The 25,873-nt window shown below is 38.0% G+C and overlaps 1 protein-coding gene across 1 annotated transcript in view; it reads right to left on the bottom strand.

The window, feature by feature from the left end:
- PIBF1 (progesterone immunomodulatory binding factor 1) overlaps positions 1 to 25,873 on the bottom strand; it is a 320,308-nt gene that overhangs the window by 287,670 nt on the left and 6,765 nt on the right. The window contains exons 3-5 of the mRNA XM_036756551.1: positions 13,705 to 13,805; positions 11,968 to 12,166; positions 9,709 to 9,828 (exon numbers count right to left, since the gene is read on the bottom strand). Coding sequence (XP_036612446.1) covers positions 9,709 to 9,828; positions 11,968 to 12,166; positions 13,705 to 13,805 — 420 coding nt within the window. The remainder of the gene's footprint in view (positions 1 to 9,708; positions 9,829 to 11,967; positions 12,167 to 13,704; positions 13,806 to 25,873) is intronic.

Genomic DNA, 25,873 nt, shown 5'->3' with positions numbered 1-25,873 from the left:
ATTTCAAACATATTATTCAGTTTAGTCTAAGAGAATTCAAATTCAAGAAACCTTTACTAGATGTCTACTCTGTGTAGGCATGTAATAATAGGGACAGTTAAGATGAAGAGAATAGAGTGCTAGCCTTAGAGCTAAAAAGACCTCAGATACTAGATGACAGGGACAGCTCTGGAAAAGTCACTTAACTTTTTGGAACCAAAGTTTCCTCATCAGTAAAATGATGCTAATAACAGCATCTATCTCACAGAGCTATGGAAGCATCAAGTGATATAATGTACATATAGCACCTTACGAAAGGAAAGTATGTTATAAATGTGAGCCATTATTAATAAAAATATGATTTGTACTTTTAGGTATTGAGGCAACTTCCATAAATTCACTATTTTGAGTGGCTTAATATCATCTTGAAGATATCAAAGTTATATTATAAAAGTATTGGCATCACTTTCTGTAATTACTATTTATCTTAGTTATTTTTCATCTGCTAGATAACTTACTTTTACCATGGTTCCATTTCTGTGCAAATAGTACAAAAATGCTTTAAACTATAATTTCTGATGTAGGAATTGTGTCTAAATATCCTTGGGCATCTTATTACACTTATATAATATTCTATTCATAGAGGATACTTAAATGTTGCTGTCTAGCTGACCTTTAACTTTCCTAATACTAGTTATTTTCACTTGTTATATCTTCCCCACTCACTGGTATATTTTATTCCTTCAAGCCACACGGTTAAAATTCTCAATTCTACACAAGAAAGAAATGTGTGGCTTCATAGAGTCCTAAAGTATTATCATCAATTTAAAAAACCCAAAAGAAGAAACAAGAGAATTTAAAGTTAATCCTGAATTCTGATTCTGCTTTTCATTTTATCATTTGCCATTTCACTTTTATAATACAGAATTCAAGATTTCACTTCATTTTCACTGTGATACATTTGAAGTCTGTAATTTCTTTGGTTCTTTGGTTTCTCTACTAATATACATGGGGTCTAGAGGTAAGACACCATGAGTACTGGTAGATGGTCTTTCAGAGTTATTGCACCTGAAAATGAACTTTTCTAGCTTCAGCTGAAAATGGGCCTAACACAATAGACATACAGCTTGTTAGCACCTGTCAGAGCTTGCTCTCTATTTACACAGGCTTAAAGAAACAAAAGGTCCCCATCATACCAGCATGAAGCATCAATGTAAGAACTTAGTGTAGGTTCCAATGAAACACAGTCCAACATGAGAACAAAATATCCAAGATATATTAAAAGAAGCAAAGATTTATAGAAAAAAAAAGATGGACAAAAATCACGTAAGAAAAGGTGCAGTCAGTTAAGAGCAGTAACAGTTAGCATTCATATTGCCTACTATGTGCGAGGCAGTGTGCTAAGTGCTTTGCATTGCAAATATTATCTTATTTGATCCTCACAACACTGGAAAGTCAACGGTGCTATTATTATCTGCATTTTACAGTTGAGGAAACTGAGGCAAAAGGTTACATGACTTGCCCAGTGTCTGAAGCCAGATTCCAACACAAGTATTCCTTGACTCAAGGCCCAGCGATCTATTCACTGCACTACCTAACAGGTCAATTATGTTCTGTCTATCCAAAATGAAATTATACCTTGATTAAAGTAATGAAGTATGAGAGCAATTACATAGAAAATAGCATGTAGAGAACCCTGGAGCTCCATTTCCAAAAGTACATGTTAAGATACAATAACAAGAAATATTAAATGCTTAACTATAACCAAAACACTGTGTAAGTCACTGAAGGAGTTTCACAGTTTCTATGAGATACAGTCCTTCACTTCATTATACATGCTGTTTAGTATGGGGTAAAACACCCACACAGATAAGAAAAAACATATGAAGTATATGATGAGTCTGCCACTTCTTACCTATGTGACCATGCGTAATCATTCAAACTCTCTAGGTCTCAGCTCCTAAAATTAGTTGGTTGGATTAAATTACCTCTACGGTTCCTTCCAGCTCTAAAACTATGATCCTGTGGTCCCTAACCATTTTCTGAGAGTTTAAATGACCTGCCCAAGGTCACTCATAAGAAGCACAACAAAGCTTCAAACTCAGATCTTATAATTCTAAGCCAGATAATAAAAACCAGAGTTTACCAATGCCTATAAAATTGAACTGAATAAAACTATAACATACTATGTACAAAGATGGTTACAATTAGTCATAATTTAGTCCCAAATGACTGTAATATCTTTTTAAATTAAGTAATATTTTACATTACTAAAAAGTAGTAATCAAGTTCGTCAAAACTATTCCTGATCAAAGAGTTAATTAAAAGGGTCTCCAGGTTTATTCAGCATCAGAAAGATTATAATAAAATCAGAAGAAAAAAATGTTTAGGTTCCATACTGAACAAACAGGAGAAGTAATGAAACTATTCAACATTATGTTTTTTTATTTAATATGTGCTACAATTCATACATATGTCATACTTTAAAATTTTTTGCTAGTTTTTCTATATTCTTTTATTGTATGCTATTTACATATGTATATACATATATATGTGTATATATATATATAAAATAAATACATGTAAAATAGGTGCATATTTTAAGATCCAGAAAATTTATAACGAAGCAAAAAGGCTTAATGTTCTAGGCAAGAACTAGGTTTCCATAACTCTAAATCTTAATCTAATTCTCTATTATACAACATATTGTTCCTGTATAACTTACTGCTTAATATACTATTTCATAGTTATATCACTTAGAATAAGAATAATACTATCTTGCTTCCTTGGCAAGAATGTTATTTGCATTAACAAATTAGAAACTTATGTTTTTTTTTATATATGTTAATTCCTGAATCTCCTCTTCTTAAACTGTGTTCTTAACCCATAGATAGGAAGTAAATGAATATTCTCCCTGTGGTATATATATCTATGCAGATTTTGGTTAAGCAGATGAAGCTTTAACTGATTTCTCAATGAATTTGTTAAGTACTCTAGGATCCCTCAATCAAACAAGTATTACTAAGCACCTGCAGTGTGAAGCACTCCGCAGGCACTATAGATACAAAAGCAGTGACCTCTAGGAGCTTACACTCTGGGAGATTTCAAGCAGTAGAAGAGAAGATGGAGAGCCTTCGGGGAATGAGGAAGAACCTGTTCAAAAGCATGAAGACTGGAGATGGAAAGTCATGGCACAGGAAAGAGCACGAAGGCAATCTGGCTGTATTACAAAGTATAGAGGGGGAAGAATATGCAACAGTCCTGGAAAGAGAGGTTGAAACCAGATTACAAAGAGCCTTAAATGCCAAACAAAGGTGTTAATATTTTATCCTGGAGGCAATAAAGAGTCACTCAATCTTCCTGGGTTAGGCCAGTGGTTAGGAATATCAATTTGGCAGCTTTGTGAGAGACAGACTGAAGAGGAAAAAGGCTTTATCAGCGAGAGCTTGACAACATAAAAACATATGATAAGTGACTCAGTGGATAGAGTGCTGGGCCTGGAGTCAGGAACACGAGTTCAAATCCAGCCTCAGACCCTTATTAGCTGTATAACACTGGGCAAGTTACTTAACCTCTGTCTCCCTCAGTTTCCTTAACTGTAAAACAGGGATAATTATAGCCCCTGCCTCACAGGGTTATTGGGAGGGTCAAATGAGATATCTGTAAAGTGCTTGTCAGAGGGCCTGACACATAGTAGGCACTTAACAAATGCTTGTTCCCTTCCCTACTTATGAAGGTACTTTTGCTCACTGTGACAGCTGATGCCACAATAGCTGGTTTGGAGTTGATCAGGAAGACCCAAGTTTAAATTCTACCACTCAGAGTTTCCAGCTGCACAACCTGGGGCAAGTCATATAGGCTCTCCAAGCCTTAGTTTCCTCATCTATAAAACAGGGATAATAATTAAGCACCTACTTCACAGGGTGGTTGTGATGATCAAATGTAAAGTGCTTTGTGAACCTTAAAAACACCATATAAATGTTTGCTTAAAAAAATCAGTTGGGTCTGGAAAGAAGACACTTTAGAAGACAGTCTGATAACCATAACGCATTATAAAAATCTCAGCGACAGGAATGTGTCACTTGTTAAAATGACTACTTTTTCATCCAGTGCAAATAAAAACTTGCTCTTCAATGTTTAAGTTCAGTCTAAAAGTTAACTTGCAGGTTTTGTTTCCAGAAATATAATGAGGCTGCTAAACAAGGAAGTATCTTCAGTAAAATATACTTTCATTGCTTCCTAGTCACCCAAGTTTTCACAAGATAAAAAACATTTTATTTTGGTATTTCCTCATGGAACTTAATAGCCACTTTAAATGGAAACTTATTTGTTCTTTACAGTGAGTTGTTTACATTTCCCTCATTAGACACAGATGTATAAGTATTAACAGCATATAATGCCAAATTAGCTAAATAGCTACATATAGTAGACTACAATTTTGACCTATTATGGAAAAAAACAGAATTTCTCAGAAGGCAAGAACATTCATGACATCAATGAACTCAGTTTTTCCTGATTCCAAGTCCAGTGCTCTATCTGGTACTCCAAACTGACAACACATTTGACAAATGGTCAAATGTAACCTTTACTTGAAGACTTCTAGTGAAGGAGAACCCTCTGTCTCCTGAGGCAGTCTTTTCTGCTTTGGCAAAGCTCTGTTAGGAAAGTTTTCCTTCCATAAAGCATAAGTTTGCACCAGTACCTTCCAACTACTTCCCTTAGTTCTACCCTTAGGGGTCAAGCAGAATAAATCTAATTACTTTTCTACAAACAGTCCTTTTTGAGTTCTTGAGGACAGCTATCAGCATCTACCTTCAGTGTTCTCTTCTCTCAGCTAAACATCCTCAATTCTTTTCAAATGATCCTCATAAGGCATGACCTTGAGACTCCTTTTACTTTGGACACTTTCAAGTTTACTACCATTCTTCCTAAAATGTGGGGCCCAAAACTACATATAAATGTGATAGGGTACAGCCAGACTGTTAATTTCTAAAGTCTTAAAAATCATTCCTTTCAAATGCCTCAGGTTAAACCCACACTAAATAAGAGTAAACGTGAACAACAAAACTAAGATGTTCAATTTACCGTAGACTTAGGTAGCTTTCAATTTAGGAAAAATTTAATAGCCGATAGGTGTTTTAATTCTGAGGAAATAAGTTCCCCCCGAGCTGAACTGTGGATTTTATAATCTTTTCAAACAGAACATTATATGGCTAATTTCATACCATCAGAATTTATTAAGTTCCACTGGAAGCTGGAAAGATTTTGTAATTGTTTTGTGGTGATCATCATACATTCTGCTTATGGGTTTTAAAAAAAGGTAAATAACTATATTGCTTCTGATTGTTATAACAAGAATACAACTTCCGATTTCCTAAATTTAGTGAAAAATCAAGTGGAAAGATGCTGCCATCTTGTGGTGAAAAGAATTAAGACCATAGTAAGATCAGGCATACTGAGTCAACCAATCAAATTGAGCATTGTCTTTGACAGAGCATAAAAGCTAGCATGCAGATTCTGCTGATGGAGATGAACTTCCTTCTCTCCTCCTCCCCACCCTAAATATCCTAGTCTCTCCTAATGAGCCTTTATGGACCTACCATTTCTGAATTTGTTCACACTTTCTGAATCCAGTTATTTTTTTAGTTTCTCATATGGCTCATAAATTTACTACCCAATGAAGAAATATTGTGGCAGCTAGGTGGCACAGTAGATAGAGTGATGGGCCTGGAATCAAGAAGACTCATCTTCTTGAGTTCAAATGTGGCCTCATGTACTTACTAGCTGTGTGACCCTGGGAAAGTCACTTAACCCTGTTTGCCTCAGTTTCCTCATTTGTACAATAAGCTAGAGAAGGAAATGGCAAACCACTCCAGTATCTTTGCTGAGAAATCCCAAATGTGGTTGTGAAGAGTCAATCATGACTGAAATGAATAAACAACAAAACAATAAAGTGGATTTTTTAAAAATATCTATCTTAAACTTACCCTTCTCTCAATCCCAAATTCAATTTACATATACTGTTCAAAATTTTTTATGGACTTCTATCATATTCCTTTTTTGGATATAATTTTTTCTCTAAAGAGTACTAAACCTATTCAGTCTGCCTTTAACCATAATCTTTCTCCATCTTGATGATTTTAATTGTCCTTCTGTGGACCTGGCTTGTTGCAGAATACCTTTCTTAAGGTGTGGCAAGAAGAATTCCAGAATATGACACAGAATATTCTAAATGTATGTACAAACAATGTAATTTGGTAACGTTGATTTATCAAGTGCCTAGTATGTGGAAGACAGTGATAGGGGCCAAGAAAAGAAAAAAGAAAATCAGACTCTGACCTTAAGGAACTTTATATTTTTAGGATAGAGGAAGGAGAAGACAACATTTACACAGATAAATAAACAGAGATAATTTGGAGAGGGGAAAAAATAACAAGTAGTAAAATCAGTAAAGGCTTCCCACAGGAAAGTACAGATGAAATAAGCCTCGAACAAAGTTAAAGATTATAAGGGGTTGAGGGGAAGAGGTAGTGCCTGGGAGGAAAGTGGGATAGCCTATACAGTGGAACATAACTGGAATATGGAAAATAGGATAACTGAAACCATGGGGATCAAATACGTTAAGAGATTGCAGAGAGGGAAGAGCCAAGTTCGGGACAGAGATCTTAGGGACACCCACAGTTAAGGAGATAATGATCAGCAAGAGAAACTAGAGAGGTCAGATAAGGAGAGAATGGACAGTGTAGTGACCCAAAAGACAAGGGAGGAGGGGTTATGCAAGAGGATCAGAAGCCATATTGCAAGTGGTTGAAAAGTGAAAGATGAGGAAGCAGAGACAATTACTACAAATGACCCATTGTAGTAGTCTGAATATGAAAGGGAGAAGAAATAAAGGATAACAGTTTGAGGGAACGGCAGAGTCAAATGAAAACTTTTTTAAGGATAAGAGAGACTAGGGTATATTTGTAGGCAGAAGGGAAAGAGCCAATAGATGAAGAGAAACTGAAAATAAGAGAGGGAGTGATCAAAAGGACAAACTCTAGAAAATATGGCTGGGGATTAAGGGTCCAAGTAAAGGCATCGGTAAGATGAAGACTGGCATACAGAAGACAATGGGGGATGATGTAGAGGGGCTTTGAGATACAGAATAAGGTGGAAGAAGGAGTTCATGATGAGATGGCCCTTATTTTCTTAGCTAAATAGAAGCTGTGGCCTTCTGCAGATAGGTGGTAGAGGTTTGGGAAAAGGAGAAAGCAGCTGTAGCTCTGATAGACGATAGTCTATCAGAGAAGAATAAAGCATTGCTATGCATGAAGTAGGACTGAGTTGCGAATATATAAAGTTAAATTTGAGGTGGACACAATTCTCAAGATTTCTTTCAGAGGTGTTCAGCAAGATACAAGTAGGAGTAGCTAAAGTAAATGGCAAGAGTAATCCATAGCTGAGTTTTGGGAGGCACAAACCACTAGTGATAGAACAAGTACAGCAAGGGATTTGAAAGCTGAGACCACGTATTAACTGGTTAACTTCAGCGACTGAAAGGAATAAAGTATGGCCAGAGAAGAGGCAAGAGACTGAGAAAGCCAGAAGGAATGGAGAGCATGGTGAGGAGAAAAAAACAGATTTAGGAGGAGGGAGAGGGAGTGATGGAAGGATAAGCATAGGATAACATTTTCTACTTTGTTTCCAATGTGTTCCTAACAATGTTCAATATGTCAGTTATCTTTTTTTGTCATGATAGCATGTTGCCTTCAAGGATGAATCTATAAATGATTGTTAGGTTGCTTTCCTAACTTTAACCAATAGCTCAGGGCCCACCAGTTCTATAAGTATGAATTGTTTTTTCTTGATTAAAATATGTCGCAATTATTCATCCTGAAATTCATTTTCCATCTATACAATCTTATCACTATCTACTACATGTAAAGACATGGTAGTATGTACAAAATGGGAGATATCACTGTCCATTTTCTTCTATTTTCCATTTTCTTTATGATAAAATCATAAAGTTAATCTTAGCCCTTAAAAGTGTCTATTTTATCCCTAGCCTTTGTTTTTTATTCCCAAGCCAATTCTCATGACTAAATACTCCTCCAAATCCTAAAGTAACTCTTAAAAAAAAGACTGGTATGAAACCTTGGCAGTAACTTTCTAAAAGTACAAATACATTGAATCTATGCACTATTTGCCTTTCATACATGTGCCTATTTACCCCTTATTTCTTTTCATGAAAACAAAGTTGCCTCCTCTAACAGATTAAGTTTGCATATCCCTATTCCTCTCTATGTATATTTATATCAGCTCAAACATCATGGAAACTTAAAAGATGCCCCTCCTCCAGCCCAAACAGTTTCCAGGATCCTATTTAGAACTTTCTTGTGAAGAGGATTCAGGATAGCAACAGACAGTCCTCTAGCAAAATGTTTTATAATGCCACAATTTACATAACAATTCTATAATTTCAAATATTAAACTTAAATATAAGTTCCTTCAAAACTTCCAGCTAACCAGTCTTCTTAAAGGGGATGGATTCAAGATGCAAAACGAAACAAACATTTGTGGACATATGGGCAATGCAGTAATCAGTTTTGCTTAACTATGTATGATATTAAGTGTTAGGCATTCTTCCAAGTGCTGAGAATAAAAAAGAAAGGTAAAAGATAAAACCTGTCTTAAAGGAGCTCATGATCTAATGGAGGAGATAAAGTGTAAACAATTTGTACAAATAAGATATATGTAGGAGAAGTTGGAAATGATTAAAAGTAAAAGAGGAAAGGAACCAGAGTTGAGACTGGTTAGAAAAGGCTTCCTGTTGAAAGTAAGATTTTAGCTGGAACTAGAAGTCAGTAGCAATTTGAAGCTGATGGTCTTAGAGGGTTGGCTAGAGTACTGAGAAGTGAGGTGACATACCCCAGGTCACAGAGCCAGCAACTGACAGAGGTGGGACTTGAACCCACTAGGCCAGGATGCCTAATTAAATGAATAAATGAAATGAGGGGATTAGACTATAGAAGCCTGGAGGTCCTCCCAGCTCTTGTTTGCCACAGTGATCTCAAACTGGGCTTGTTTGTTACTCCTGTGGCTCAGATCCCCAGGATGGCTGAATGACGCTCTGAAGTGGGAAAGGTGCCTCCACTCCTCTGGAAAAGAGTTAGGAGTGCAGAGAATCTCTCTTCTTTCTTTCACCTCCCTTTCTCTTCCAAAGCTGTCAGGTAGACTGCTTTGGAGTATTGCTCCTTGTCTATTCCTTCTGCCAAGGAAGATCTGGGGAAGGAACTGGGACTTATTTCTTAAGAAAAATTCTCATTCACACGAACATGCACGTATCACATTTGTATGATTACACAGAGATTACTCAGGGATGGGATATACTGAGGTTCCTTGAAAGGTAAATCGAGTCTTAGTGGATCAACTTCTAAGCTAGCTGTTACGTTTCAGCTTCTTTCTCCCTCTTTCTTTGCCCGCACCCCTGCCCCATCTCTACCACCACCACCTTTTCCATGGTATTAATTGCTTGTGAAGATCCACAGTAGACATGATATGGCAAGCAGCCATTTTCCCACACCCTACCTATCCTTCATTAGAAAAGTGGACCCCTTCCAGCCAGGCCCCTTGACAATCATGAAGACATTAGAAAGATCAAAAGTAATTTGTTATCAGGAAAAGATTAGCGTATAACATAAAAGAGAAATATTACTTCTCTTAGACAGTAAATCCAACTGTACCAACCTCTAATAGTCGCTTTAACTGGGATTTGTAATCAGTAAGTTCTTCTAAGAGGTCATTCCTTTTCACCTGCAGTTCATTTACTTCTTTTCTTAAAGGATTCACTACTTCATAGAACCGAATCTGAAAAAAAAAAATAGATGTCATTAATGAGTGACTTTGAATCCAATTACAATTAATACATACCAACATCCATAGTCACCTGCTCATATACACTCTAATGGAGGGGAAATGGGGAGGGGGGAATTAACCTTCAGGCTGAACCATCCATCTTGATCAACTAAGGCTACTTCATCTCAATCACTGTTTCCTAGGATGCTCTTCTTATTGGATCCTTATTGGGTAGCATGCTTCAGGGGAAAGAGTCCTGTACTTAGAATCAGAAGATCTAGCCTAGTCAAATTATGCCTCTGCCACGTATTCTATGTAACCATGAGGAAATGACTGAACCTCATTTGAGTCTGAGTTTCTTCAATTACAAAAGGAGGTGGTAAGACTAGGTGATTACTAGGGTCCTGTCCATCTCCTCAATGAATAATCCTGATTTTCTATGGAGCGCTTGCTCAATTAAGGAATTCTTCTGTGAAGTTTTGGCTGAACTTGCATACCAAGGTATAGGAAGACATGGAGGCCCATAAATTCACTATGATTATCATGAAGCATCAAATGAACAGCCAAACTTCCACAAATTTTAAATAAACTGTCTAAGTATTCATTACAAAGCACTTTTTTCCTTGCCTTTCCGTAAAAAATAATATTTTGGGGGCGGAGCCAAGATGGCAGCTGGAAAGCAGGGACTAGCGTGAGCTCCCCACCAAGTCCCTCCAAAAACCTATAAAAATGGCTCTGAACCAATTCTAGAACTACAGAACCCAAAAAATAGCAGAGGGAAGCAGGGCTCCAGCACAGGACAGCCTGGATGGTCTCTGGGTAAGGTCTATCCTGCACGGAGCTGCGAGAGGAGCGGAGCAGAGCCCAGCATAGGCGGCACGGACCAAACAGACCAGGAGCCAGGTGGAGCAGGCCCTAGCGCCCTGAATCAGAGAGCTGCAGCAGTTACCAGACTTCTCAACCCACAAACACCAAAGACAACAGAGAAGGTTAGTGGGAAGAGATGCTGGGGACAGGGGGATAGAGTATGTGGTTCAGCCACTGCCCTGGGGGCAGCAGGGGTGGGACAGCTACAGAACTACAGCCGCAGTTGCTTCTGGCCCCAGGCCCACCTGGTGGGAGGAATTAAGTGGCAGATCAGAGCAAGAGTGCAGAGCCTGCTGAAGATCTAAGTCCAGTCTGGGTTGGGGGTTCTTGGGAAAGGAGGAGTGCTGGTGTAGCAGAGCTGGCTGAAATAGCTCTGAAATCAATAGCGCATCCCCCCGAGCTTGGAACACAGTACTCTTTACTCTATAAGCAGTCATACCCTGCTGAAAAACTCAAGGGTCAAGTCAGTTGGCTGGGAACATGGCCAGGCAGCGAAAACGTACCCAGATTCAGCCTCAGACTTTGGAATCTTTCTTTGGTGACAAAGAAGACCAAAACATACAGCCAGAAGAAGTCAACAAAGTCAAAGGGCCTACAACAAAAGCCTCCGAGAAAAACATGAACTGGTCTCAGGCCATGAAAGAGCTCAAAAAGGATCTGGAAAAGCAAGTTAGAGAAGTAGAGGAAAAATTGGGAAGAGAAATGAGAAGGATGCAAGAAAACCATGAAAAACAAGTCAATGACTTGCTAAAGGAGACCCAAAAAAATACTGAAAAATATACTGAAGAAAACAACACCTTAAAAAATAGACTAACTCAAATGGCAAAAGAGCTCCAAAAAGCCAATGAGGAGAAGAATGCCTTGAAAGGCAGAATTACCCAAATGGAAAAGGAGGTCCAAAAGACCACTGAAGAAAATATTACCTTAAAAATTAGATTGGAGCAAGTGGAAGCTAGTGACTTGATGAGAAATCAAGATATTATAAAACAGAACCAAAGGAATGAAATAGTGGAAGACAATGTGAAATATCTCATTGGAAAAACCACTGACCTGGAAAATAGATCCAGGAGAGATAATTTAAAAATTATTGGACTACCTGAAAGCCATGATCAAAAAAAGAGCCTAGACATCATCTTTCAAGAAATAAAAAATAATATTTTTCAATGATGCCCTAGTATTAAAGAGTTTTAAAGAGATAACAACAGGAATTATGTTGCCTGTTACACTCACATTAAAACTATGTGCTAAAATGTTTGTAATAGTTTTTTTTTCAAAAAAACTCACAGATACATATTCAGGAATAGAAAGCTGATCCTCAGGAAGAGACTTCAATTTCATATAATGATCTTCTGTTAACTCCAAGTCACGCAAGCTACGACGAATATCTCCAGTCTTCTCTATTAACTGATGATTTGTCTCCTCAAGCTGTTTCTGCCTCAATAAAATGGTTTCCATTTCCTGTTTCATTAATTCCTGATATTTTCTACATTAAGAGAAAGTTTATGGTAAGCTTACATAAAACTTCTGAAACTTCATTTTAAATAACTTTTTACTGTGGTACAGTATGTAAAGAAATGTCAACTAAATGCTGCTTTTTGCTGCTGAATGATTATATTTCAAATCATCAGATAGCTCTGACGATAAAAGCATACCATGTGCCTGAGTTCTGACCCATTGTTAAGCAAATGAAAACCTTAACGAAAAATTCCAATGGAAATATAAACAATATCAACAAATCACTACATACACATATTACACATGGATAAAGAAACGAATCACTATCGAATAGCCTGCTCCTCTGACTTAAATCTTTCCCTTCCTTTCATTTCCAAGTAGAAGGTGACAAAGATAGCATCAATAATCATGCAAAATGACATTTTCATAATTATTTTTTAGTAAATGGTACAGCTCTTCATATTTCTTTTCATCTCCCTCCCAACAAAAAAAAAATCTATTGCTATTCCATTTTAAAACAACATGAGCAGCATTTATCTAAACTTATCGGAAGTAGGTAAAACCAATACCCTAATTTTCTTGTTTACACTTTTTTAAATCAAGAAATCAGAAACAAATCAAAATGCTGTTATTTATCGTCTGTGAATATGGAGTTACTCTCCCTCTACAGTTGGGGCTGTTAACAGAAGTTGGCCCATGCTTGATAGGGCATGCTGCGGCTTAAACTAAAGAAAAAAAGCATCATTAAATACATGTATTCAAATGATCATTATTCCAACAATTCCCAGAGTGGTCAGCTGTAATAAGCCTCAATATAAGCCACATTACAGTGTCACATTTATGAAAAGGGAAGAAATTCAACATTTTTAATAAACAAGCTTCAAATAAACTCACAAAGGGGATTTCAGAAATGAAAAAAGTTGTACTGTTTCCAAGACATAAAGTTTTCATGACATAAGTAGTCAGAAACTCAGCGTTTACACTGGAAATAAATGATACTCAAAATGGATGCTGCTGTAAAATATTATTATTATAATTGTAAAATATGAGGGGTTTTAAATGATCATGAGCCTATAAGGAAAAAAACCCAAACTTCTAATTAAGAAAATTCTCCACAAATTTATAAAAAGAGACGAACAATGGTTTCTCTTTCTCTGGGAGTAAGTGGTATTACTCAAATCTTTTCTAAATCATACAATCTTTGTGTGCAGGTCCATATGTGCTAGGCAAATCTTAGGGCAAAGCAATGGCCCCTAATTTTCCATGATATCACTTCATATTTGTTTCTTATAAATATAAGCTTCATTAATTCTCTGTTCGAACATTTGGGGCAGAGAATCAGGGAGTACTGCAGATCACCAAATGTTTAATTCAAGACTCCAATTTCTCTGTCATTTTTACTTCAAGATACTTGATGGGACAATTAAACACCAATCAACTGCAGAATACATCTTTGGGTCCACTGTTTTGAGGCATGTATCATCCTATAAACAGCATAGGAAATAAAGCAATGATATCCTAAGTCACACTGTCATTAATATTGTTGCTTTTCAAATGTCTTTATACCTGGCATCCTTTTTCTGGAATGTCAACTGGTTGTCCAATTTCAATGCTAATAGCTGCTTCTGGTGAAGAGTATCATTAAGTTTCTCCTCCAACTCTTCAATCTGCATAAAAAGAGAATCAATTATATAGCCAATTCTTCAAGCAAGTTTCTTTTTTAAAAAGTGATTTTTTGGTCAAAAAAAAAAGGAAGCAAAGGAGAACAGGAAACAAAATAAAAGGTGGAATTTCTACTTTCGTCTTTAGAATTTGGATCTAGCAATTGCCACATGTTTATAAGCTTCAATGACTGCTCATGAGAAATCATCTTTCCACTCTACTTGTAAATATGAGAATGTATAAAGCAAAATACTGCCTTTGCCTAAGACAACTTAGGGTATAAGACACAGATCTCCTTCCAATAGGCCATAATTTTAATAAAAGGGCTGAAGCATGGATTCATAATAAGCTAAAATGCCTCTGTATTTAGCAGTTTCTTTTGTCCCTGCTTATACTGGTAAAAAATGATCTTGGATTTAACTGGAGTCACTGAGTTTCAAAAAGGAAAAGGAAAACAGAGATTATATAGTTATTGAATAATAGAAACCTGTATATAATTCCTAAAATAATTAAGGTGATCCTGGGTTCGTGAAGGCTTAGAAAACAAGTCATAATAGGTTCCACCAAAACAAAATAGGCTTTTTCTAGTATGAGCCTAATAAGACTATATCACTTGGTCCTATCAGGAAATTAAAAGGCCAGCCCTGTCAAGTGCAGAAAAGCTCAACACCAGAATGTTGGCCACTGGTGATGATTTTTCTTTGTTTAGTAAACAAACAGAGGTTCCCAAAGTGAGTAACACCATCCTCCACTTGGGTGGTGCTGAAACAATCCAGGGGGGCAGTAGTAGCCTCAGGGGTAACTGGGGGGGGGGGTGTTACATAAAAATAAAGAGGTGATGGAAGCATAAGGAAAGAAGGTAAGAAAATTTTGAAAAACTGTTTGTACATGTTTCATCTGTTGTATAACAGGTTTAAAGTTGTAGTGATACATTATTTTCCAAAACACACACACACACACACACACACACACACACACACACACACACACACACAAAATGCAAGTTATGACCTATCAGTGGTCAGGTTGGCCAACAGGTCTTAACAAGCAAGTATTGGCAGATGAGTGTGTTGCGCATTGTCAGGAAGTCTAGCATGCATCAGCAGGAATACATGCATGTGACTTGTTTACCATATGATACTATACGGTTAATATGACACAATATCGCATCATCAAAATTTCAATGCAGGAAAACCCCACAAATTTACAATAAATTATTAAATTTAAGATGCATCATTTAAAAAAATTTTATATTTTTTGGAAATGATCCAAATTAAAAAAAAAAAAAACTTTAAAGGGTTAAAGAAAGATTTCTAGGGCGAGGTGCTGAGTAAATTTTTTTTTTTTGAAAAAGCAGCAGTAAGCCAAATAAATTTGAGAACCTCTGGTTTACAACAATGAAATGGAAGGAAAAAAAACCATAATATTTCTCAAATCTGAGTTGACTGTTTCCACTTGTTCAGAGACAGTTGAATGGCTAAAATGAGATTAGTGGGTGCTAAGAATTATGTGGATCTTAGACTGTTTACATTTACTTAATTAATGTTCTTTTTACTCTCAAATTTTTGACCACTGAATAATCAATAAGTTTACACACTACTAGAAGAACTCAGTATCATCCATATTGATAGTCTCTAGATCTTAATTAAATGAGAAAACAAAAAAAAGTGTTAGCCAAATCTAAGAATGGCTTTGCAGGTTCTCTTGGCACACATGAATAAGGAGTTGTAGCAGGAGTAGTTTTCTCATAACGAGGCCAAAGAAAATAAATATAAATTCACAGGGCACTTGGTGATCTTCCCTTACAGTGATCATAAGCAAGCAGACTACCATGAAGAAGATAACTAAAGTTTAAGTACCAACATCTGTTGAAGATGAAGAAGTATGAAAATTCTGCGAAGAATTTCACAAGATCTTCCAAATAAACATAAATTTAAATATAGTAACTTCAATACAAAAGTAGACGCAACAAAAACTGTTAGAAAATATGCTTCATGATCAAGAAGTGAAAGATGCCAAATGCTTATAAGCTTGTTCTGAAATAACATGAATACTATCTTCAAAAAGAGAGTTGAAGTCTGATACCTTCAAACAGAAAACCAATACTGACAACAATTGCATAAGACCACAGATTTATAACAGGAAGGGGATTTACAGGTCATGCAGTTTAATACTCTCATTTGACAGATGAAGAAAATGAGTATCAGAGAAAGGTAACTTATACAGTTTCTTTTTTAAAAAATGTATTTAGTATTTTATTTTCCCCCAATTATATGTAAAAACAATTTTTAACATTTTTTTTAATTTTTAGTTCCAAATTTCCTCCCAGCACCCCTCAATTAGAAAGCAAGCAATTTGATATAGGCTATACATGTGCAGTCATACAAAACATATTTCCATATTGGTCATGTTGTAAAAGAGAAAACAGACCAAAAAAAAAACCACCAAGAAAAATAAAATAAAAAAGGTATGTTTAGATCTGCATTCAGAATCCATCAGTTCTTTCTCTGGAGATGGATAACATTTTTTATCCTAAGTCCTTTGGCATTATCTTTGGATCATTGTATTGCTAAAAATAGCTAAGTCATTCACAGTTGATCACTGTACAGTATCGCTGTTACTGTGTACAGTATTGTGGTTCTGCTCATTGCCCTTTGCATCAGTTCAGGTAAGTCTTTCCAGGTTTTTCTGAGAGCATCCTGCTTATCCTTCTTTATACTATAATACTATTCCATCACAATCATATATCACAACTTGTTCAGTCATTCCCCAATTGATGGGGTTCCCTTCAATTTCCAATTTTTTGCCACCAAAAAAAGAGCTGCTATAAATATTTGTGTACATATAGGTCATTTTCCTTTTGGTTTTTTATCTCTTTGGGGTACAGACCCAGTAGTGGTATTACTGAGTCAAAGGGTGTGCACAGTTTTATAGACCTTTGGGCATAGTTCCAATTTGCTCTCTACAATAGCTGAATCTACAACTCCACCAGTGCATGAGTGTCTCAATTTTCCCACATCCTAACATTTGTCATTTTCCTTTTCTGTCATATTAGCCAATCTGAGAGGTGTGGAGTGGTACCTGAGAGCTGTTTTAATTTGCATTTCTCTAATCAATGGGGAGCTAGGTGGCCCTGGAATCAGGAAGACATCCTCATAAGCTCAAATCTAGGCCCAGACATCCAGCAGCTGTATAACCCTGGGCAAGTCATCCAACCCTGCCTGCCTCAGCACCCCATTCACAAAATGAGCTGGAGAAGGAAATGGCAAACCACTCAACACCTCAGTCAAGGACACCCCAAATGGAGTCATGAAGAGTTGGATACAACTGAAATGACTTTTTATGTTTGAGTCTTGTATTTTAAAGCCCAATCATCTATTCAGCTCTGGTCTTTTCATCAAGAATGCTTGAAAATCATCTATTTCATTGAATATCCATTTTTCCCCCTGAAGGATTATATGCAGTTTTCCTGAGTATGTGATTCTTAGTTGTAATCCTAGATCCTTTGCCATCCAGATGATCACTTTCCAAGCCTCCTAATCCTTTACTGTAGTAGCTGCTAAATCTTGTATTATCCTGACTAGCTCCACAATATTTGAATTATTTTTTTCTGGCTGCTTGCAATACTTGTTCCTTGACCTGGGAGCCTTGAAATTTGTCTACAATATTTCCTCGGAGTTTTCATTTTGAGATCTCTTTCATGTGGTGATTGGGAGATTCTTTCAATCTCTATTTTACCCTCTGATTCTAGGATATCAGGGCAGCTTTCCTTGATAATTTCTTGAAAGATGATGTCTAAGCTCTCTCTTGTTTTTTTTTTTTTTTTGGAGGGGAGAAGGCAGGGCAATTGGGGTTAAGTGACTTGGAGGTCACACAGCCAGTGTGTCAAGTATCTGAGGCTGGATTTGAACTCAGGTCCTCCTGACTCCAGGGCCAGTGCTCTACTCACTGCGCCACCTAGCTGCCCCTCTCTGTCTTTTTTTTAATGGCTTTCAGGTAGTCTGACAATTCTTAAATTATCTCTCCTGGATCTATTTTCCAGATCGGTTTTTTTTCCAATGAGATGTTTCACATCCTCCCCTCTCGCCCTCCTCCCAACATTCTTCATTCTTTTGATTTTGTTTCATTGTTATTTCCTGTCTCATGGAATCATTTGCTTCCACTTGTACAATTCTAATTTTTAAGGAATTATTTTCTTCAGCAAGCTCTTGTACCTCATTTTCCATTAGGCCAATCCTATTTTTTAAAGAATCTTTTACTTTGTTAATTTTTTTTAGACCTTTTTTTTTCCATTTCACCAGTTCTGCTTTTTTTTTTAAATTTATTTTTAGAGTTCAACATTCACTTCTACAAGACTTTGAGTTCCAAATTTTCTCCCCATCTCTCCCCTCCCCCCATCCCAAGATGGTGTGTATTCTGGTTACCCCTTCCCCCAGTCTGCCCTCCCTTTTATCATTCCTCCCTTCTCTTATCCTCTTCCCCCCTACTTTCCTGTAGGATAAGATAGATTTCCATAGCCAATTGAGTGTGTATGTTATTCCCTCTTTAAGCTAAATCCAATGATAGTAAGGCCCACTCATTCCCTCTCACCTCCCCCCATTCTTCTCCACTGTAAAAGCTTCTTCTTGTTTCTTTTATGTGAGATGACTTACCCCATTCTACCTCTCCCTTTCTCCTTCTCCCAGTACATTCCTCTTACCTTTTATTTTTTAGGTACCATCCCTTCACATTCAAGTCATCCTGTGCCCTCTGTATATGTGTGTGTGTGTATATATACATATATATACATATACATGTATGTGTGTGTGTGTGTGTACACACACATACATACATACACGTAACTACCCTAATACTGAGAAAGGCCTCATGAGTTACAAATATCATCTTTCCCTGTAGGAATATAAACAGTTCAACCAATAAGTTCCTTATGATTTTTCTTTCCTGTTTACCTTTTCATGCTTCTCTTGAGTCTTGTATTTGAAAGTCAGATTTTCTATTCAGCTCTGGTCTTTTCATCAAGAATGCTTGAAAGACCTCTATTTTCACTGAATGTCCATTTTTTCCTCCTGAAGGATTATACTCAGTTTTCCTGGGTATGTGATTCTCGGTTTTAATCCTAGCTCCTTTGACCTCCAGAATATTATTTTCCAAGCCATCTGAGCCCTTAATGTAGAAGCTGCTCAATCTTGTGTTATCCTGATTGCGTTTTCCACAATACTTGAATTGTTTCTTTCTGGCAGCTTGCAATATTTTCTCCTTAATCTGGGAGCTCTGGAATTTGGCTACAATATTTGTAGGAGTTTTCCTTTTGGGATCTCTTTAGGGAGGTGATCAGTGGATTCTTTTGATTTTATTTTACCCTCTGGTTATAGAATACCAGGGCAGTTTTCCTTGATGATTTCTTGAAAGATGATATCGAGGCTCTTTTTTTGATCATGGCTTTCAGGTAGTCCTATAATTTTAAAATGATCTCTCCTGGATCTCTTTTCCAGGTCAGTGGTTTTTCCAATGAGATGTTTCAAATTATCTTCTATTTATTCATTCTTTTGATTCTGTTTTATAATTTCTTGATTTCTCATAAGTCCTTAGCTTCTATTTGCGCCATTCTAATTTTTAGGGAATTATTTTCTTCAGTGAACTTTTGGATCTCCTTTTCCATTTGGCCAATTCTGCTTTTTAAAGCATTTTTCTCCTCACTGGTTTTTTGTACCTCTTTTGCCATTTGGGTTAGTCTACTTTTTAAGGTGTTATTTTCTTCAGCATTTTTTGGGCCTCCTTTAGCAAGCTGTTGACTCATTTTTTCATGATTTTCTTGCATCACTCTCATTTCTCTTCCCAATTTTTCCTCTACTTCTCTTACTTCAGTTTCAAAATCCTTTTTGAGCTCTTCCATGACCTGCGACCAATTCATATTTTTCTTGGAGACTTTGGATGTAGGAGCTTTGACTTTGACTTTGTTGAATTCTTCTGGCTGTATGTTTTGATCTCCTTTGTCACCAAAGTAAGATTCTATAGTCTGAGTTTTTTTCCTGCTGTTTGCTCATTTTCCCAGCCAATTAATTGACTTTTTAGCTCCTTGTTAAGGTAGGACTCTGCTTCCAGTGTGGAGGGTGTACCGTCCCAAACTTCAGGGGTTTTGTGCAGCTGTTTTCAGAGATACTTCTAGGGACCTGTAAATTTTCAGTTCTTCCAAGGTGGTATGATCAAAGGAGAGGAGTTTACTCCTCTCCTGGCCTGTGCTCTAATCTGTGAGTGACAAGCACTCTTCTCTGCCTTGCAACTGTGAGGATTCCCTCTCCACCACTGCCACAAGCTCCACTATGCCAGAGTTCCTCCTCACCCCAGCACTGCCACCTAGGCCTGTGACCTAGATCCAAGCAGGGCAAAGCAAGAGAATCCTGCCTCAGTGCCAGCAAAGAGATCCCTGCAATTCCCCTCTGATCAGCTGCTCAATCCCCCCACCGTCTGTGGGCTGAGAGCTCCAGAAGCAGCCACTGCTGCCTCTATTGCTGCCTCTGCTTTCCCGGGGCCCGGGCTGAACCATGCTCCTCTCTCACCTAGGTGTAACAGACCTTTCCTACTGACCTTCTAAGTTGTCTTTGGCATTTGTAGGTTAAGAAGTCTGGAAACCACCACAGCTGCCAGTGATTCTGTCCCCTGAGGCCTGGTCCGAGTTTTCTGGAGCCTGGTCTGTGCTGGCACATTTTGTGCTGGACTGCGCGCCTCTCTCAGACTCGTGCAACAGGCCTTTCCTTTCAAACTTCCAGGTTGGTTTGGGCTAGAAATTTGTTTCACTCTGTAATTTTGTGGGTTCTGCTGCTCTAGAATTTGTGTAGAGTCGTTTTTTACAGGTATTTGGAGGGGTTTCAGGAGAGGTCAAGGAAGTCCCTGCTTTTACTCCTCCATCTTGGCTCTGTCCCTTCACTCTCCCCTTCTGCTTTCTGAGGAGTTCTTCTCTTCAGTGGATTTTTGTGTCTTTTTTACTAATTGGCCTATTCTGCTTTTTAAGGTGCTATTTTTTTCAGGGTTTTTTTTTTTAATTCCTCCTTTACCACACTGTTGACTCTTTCTTCATGATTTTCTTGCATCACTGTCATTTCTTTTCCCATTTTTTCCTCTACCTTTCTTATTTGGTTTTGAAAATATTTTTAAGCACTTCCAGGAATTCTTTTTGTGCCTGAGACCAATTCACATTTTTCTTTGAGGCTCTGGATATAGCAGTTTTGACTTCGTTGTCTTCTGAGTTTGTGTGTTGATCTTCCCTGTCACCAAAGTAGCCTTCCATGGTAGGTTCTCTTTTTTGTTGTTTGCTCATTTTCCCAGTTAAAGTAGGGCAATGCTCCTAGGGAAGGGGGCAATGTCTCAAGCTTCAGGATATTCTTGCTGCAGCTCTCAGAGCTAGTTCTGGGGGTTTTTAAGTTTTTAGTCCTTCCCAAGTACCATGATCTAAGGAGGTGTGGTCTCTGCTCTCCTGGCTTCTGTTCTGGCCTGTGAACAACCACAGTCTTTTCTGCCCTGGGACTATGATAAGAGTCCCTGCTCCCCTGTGGCCACAAGCTGTAGTGTGCTAGTGCTCCTCCTTGTCATGGGACTATGATCAGGATCTGCATATGGGCAATGCAATAGAATTCTGCACTCAGTGCTAACAAAGGGACCCTGTAAATCTGTTGACCAGTTGTCTGACCTCCCCACCCCACTCCCTGACTATGGGCTGTGAGCTACAGAAGTCAAAGGTCCCACAGCTGATTCAGTTGCCCCCAAGATCTGCTGCTGGTTTGCTAGGGCAGCACCTGTGCTTCACTCTCATGCTGGGGTGAAAGACATTTCTTGTCAACCTTCTAAGTTATCTTGTTTCACTCCATCCTTTTGTGGGCTCTGCCACTCCAGAATTTGTTTTGAGGTATTATTTATAGTTGTTTTGAGGGGAATCTGGGAGAACTCTGGCAATTCCCTACCTTTTTTCTGCCATCTTGGCTCTGTCCCCATGATTTTCACAATTTATACAGCTTAAGTAGCAGGAATAAAATCTTAATCCAGGTCTCCTGATATGAAATATAGTGTTCTTTCTACTATAGCACAGTGCCTCTTAAGAAGTAATAAATAGAAATGTAGCAGTTATTACATGACTTTCATTCACTAAGCATGTATTAAGGCACTATGTTAAGTACTGGGGTTACAAATCAAAGGAAGATCAGTTCAAGGAGCTCATATTCCAATAGGAGAGGCAACCTACAAATTATAAGTATAGAAATCAAAAGAAATCACTGAGGGGAAGGCACAAGCAGCTGAGGAGCAGGGAGAAGCCTGGTGGGATTTGAGCTGTCTTGAAAGAAACCAGGCAAGTTAAGAATCAGAGGTAAGGAGGGAGAGCATTCTTAGCATGCAGGACAATCAGTCAGTCAAGAAGAATTTACTCGACATTTACTATATTCCAGGCACTGTGCTAAGTGCTGAGGATACAAAGAAAAGCAAACACACAGTTCCTACCTTCAAGGAGTCTACGTTTTAATGGAGAATAAAACATGTAAACAATTACGTCTGTGTGTATGAGATAGATACAGGCTCAGTGGAAGGCATGGTGAAGTGAAAGGCCTCCTGCAGAAGAGCTGAGCTGAAATCATGAAGGAAAACAGGGAAACCAGTGGCAGAGGTGAGGCAGGGGAATATTCCAGGCATGGAGGATCATCATTACAAATATACAGTCAGGAGATAGTGTTTTCTATGTGTGGAACAGCAAGCAGGCCAGTGTATGGTAGGACCTGAGTGTATGGTAGGAATAAAGGTTAAGATGACTTGAAAGATAGAAAGGGGTCAGGTTGTAAAGAGCCTTAAATGCCAAAAAGGGCTTTATATTAGCTTCTGGAGACAATAGGGAGTCCTCTGAAGTTTACTGAGTAGAGTGACACTATCAGACCTGATCATCACAGTAACTGATAGAGCCTTCTTGGGGGTAGTGGTTGGGGAGGGCAGGAACCAAGGTTTGTGGGCTTGACATGGATGAAAATGAGTAAAGGAGACCTCAAAAGAGCCACCAGAAAAATAGGAGAAGAACCAGGTGACACAAGTGTCACAAAAAACCAGAGAGGAAAGTATCAAGATGGAGAAAATGATCAACACCTTCAAATAATCTTGAAGAAGGATGCTGATTGCAAAAAGGCCCTTAAAGAGAAAAATAAGAGGTCATTTGAGAGAACAATTTCAATGGAATGATAAGAGATGGCTGGGGCATTTAAGAAATACTGGCTATGTGCCATGCCAGGTGCTAAGCACTGGGGATACAAACACAAGCAAGCAAGACTGTCCCTGTTCCCAAGGAGCTTATATTCTAATGGGAAAAGACAGCATATAAAGGGAAGCCAGAAGGTGGGATATAGGGGAATGCCCTTGCAGCGGCAGGTGTGGAGATGGCTGGGAAGTAGAGCAGAGGCCTGGTTCAGGACAAGATGAAGTGAAAGCTCCCCTATCATAGCCCAGCTTCACAGGGGCAGAATCAAAGGTTCTGGTGGCATTTGGCAGAGTGCCTGGCACAGCATAGGAACTTAATTTAACGCCTAATTTGCTGACATGGTAGGAAGGACATGAGGATGATGGCGAGAGTGAAGGCAGCATATTGTGGACATGGCTGGAAAGGAAGACAGGAGAGTGAGGAAGCTAGATTGTAGAGGGTTTTGTAAAAATTAAAAGGAAAAGAATAAAAAGACTTTGTTTACACAATGGCGTCCAGAACGGAGCACTAAATTTCAGATGTGGCTTAAATAGGACACAGTAGAACAGAATTATCACCTTTCTTGTCGGCCAATAAACATTAAGTGCTTACCATATGCCAGATATTGTGCTAGGCCTGGACGCTGTGCTTTTCTTAATGCAGCCCAAGACTTCACTGTCTTCCTTGGTTTCCATATCACACTGTTGAATTTAGAGGAAACTAAAACTCCCAGATATTTTTTCAGATTAACTGCTACCTAGCCATACCTCCCCATGTCATATTTGTGAAGCTGACTTTGTAAACCCAAGTGTAAAATTTTACATTAATATCTATTAAATTTCATCTTACTACAGTGCTCTAGCTTGTCAAGATCTCTTTAATCCTGACTACCATTCACTGATAGCTTTGTGTCATCTGCAAACTTGATAAGCATGTTATTTGTGCCTTGATATGTTATTAATAAAAATTTTAAACATCATAAGGCCAAACAGATCCCTGGAACAACCCACTAAAGAACTCCTTCCAAAATGAAATCAAATGATTCACATATTTTGAATTCAATTATTCAGCCAAATTCAAATCCACCTAATGATATTATCATCTAGCCCACATATAGTATGATCCACTATCAAAAGCTTTGCTAAAATGTTGGTAAACTATGTATATATGATGCTCCTTTTTTCTACTAGTTTAGTAATCTTCCCAAAAAAGGAAATAAGGTTAATTTGGCATTGCTGGCTCTTTTGCAATCACTGTTCTTTCTCCACAGCATACATGGTTCTAGGCAAAGCATAAAAACTACAGCTTCTCTCTCTGCCCAGCTTTCTAAGGATGGCTCAGCCAGTATTTTGGTTTTCTTCTCCCTTTTATCTACATCTGCTTGGAAAGCCTGAGACAGGTAATACAGAGAGAGGACACTGTCTTCAAGTACCAGAAGCATCACAATACAGTAAAACACTGGATTTGAGTCAGAGGACCTGGGTTCAAATCCCAGCACTGCTGGTTTCTTATCTGTAAAATAAGTGTTGGCCTACATGGCCTCTTAGGTTTCTCATAGGTCTAAGTCTATGACGCTATTTGAAGATCCAGCACAGAGATGAAGTATTAAACTTATTGTCTGGTCCTAGGAGGCAAAGCTGGGAGAAATATATAGATACAAATGAGGAAACTGAGGTTCAGTGTGAGGGAAAATGTCCAAACAATTAAAGCTTTCCAACTGATGATGATAAATGTATTATAGAAACCTTTAAGAGGTTTCCTCTATTGCAGCAAATTCTAGAACATTACTTTACTCCTCAAAAGATACTGTTCAAATTTCTCTGGGTGATGAAACAATGTACGAGATAAAAAACCAAAACAAGTTAGAGATCTCGAATGTTAGTTATGACTATGTTTTCAAAATGCTAAACTAATCTTTTGGAGAGAGAATCCAACTTGGAATCCATCTTAAAGGACAATTTTAGATTTACTTAGGGGCTTCCAACTTATGAAATCTCTCCTCTGAGGCTTCATTCCAACTTCTCCCCCAAAGGTTTCTTTAGTCCATTTCGTTTATTCTAATTTCCTTGCTACAATCAGAGAATTTCAGAACTTGAAAAGCCTTGAGTGGAAATGCAGTCCAAGCTACTTTTGGGGGGTGGGGGGAAAAAAATCTCCTCTATAAGATACTCAACAAGTGCTCATCTTTTACTTAAAGATCTTCCTCCAGTATGGGAGAACTCCATTCCTCCTGAGGTGCTATTTGCCTTTTGCCTGGACAATAATAATGTATAATAGGCCTGGAAACAGCTCAATTCAGACTATGAAAGACTTAGAAAGCAAAACAGAAGAGACTGTATTTTACTGCAGAAGGCACTAGATTCTAGTGCTAGAACTTCCAAGGATGGGAAACAACAGGGTTAGACAAGTGCTTTTAGGAAAAAATCCTCTGGTAGTTATGTGAAGGATAGATTAGAGAGGGGAGAAACTAGATGTGAGGAAACTAATTAGGAAGCTATTTCAATAGTCCAGGCAGGATGTGATTAAGGGCCTCGATGGTGGTGGCCGAGCTGAGGGAAGGGAGATGTTGCAAAGGTAAAACGGACAAAACTTGGCAATGGATTAGATCTGAGTAGGGAGGGGAAAAAAAAAAAGAGTCAAAACAACTCCAAAGCTGTGAACATAGATGACAGAAGGAGGGAGGTGCTTTCAACACAAACAGGAAAGCTAGGAAGAAGGGAGGATACCTTGGTGGGTAGTGGGTGGTGGGAAAGTAATCAGTTCTAGGTCAGACATGGCAAATTTAAGATGCCTAAGTAACCTGTGTAAGAGATAGTTGGGGATGTGAGACTGTGCTCAAGAGAGATGAGGGTTGCATAGATCTGGGAC

Source organism: Trichosurus vulpecula, chromosome 4 (assembly GCF_011100635.1).
Source record: "Trichosurus vulpecula isolate mTriVul1 chromosome 4, mTriVul1.pri, whole genome shotgun sequence".
In the NCBI taxonomy this organism is placed as follows: Eukaryota; Metazoa; Chordata; class Mammalia; order Diprotodontia; family Phalangeridae; genus Trichosurus; species Trichosurus vulpecula.
This window is presented reverse-complemented; position numbering and strand designations above follow the sequence as displayed.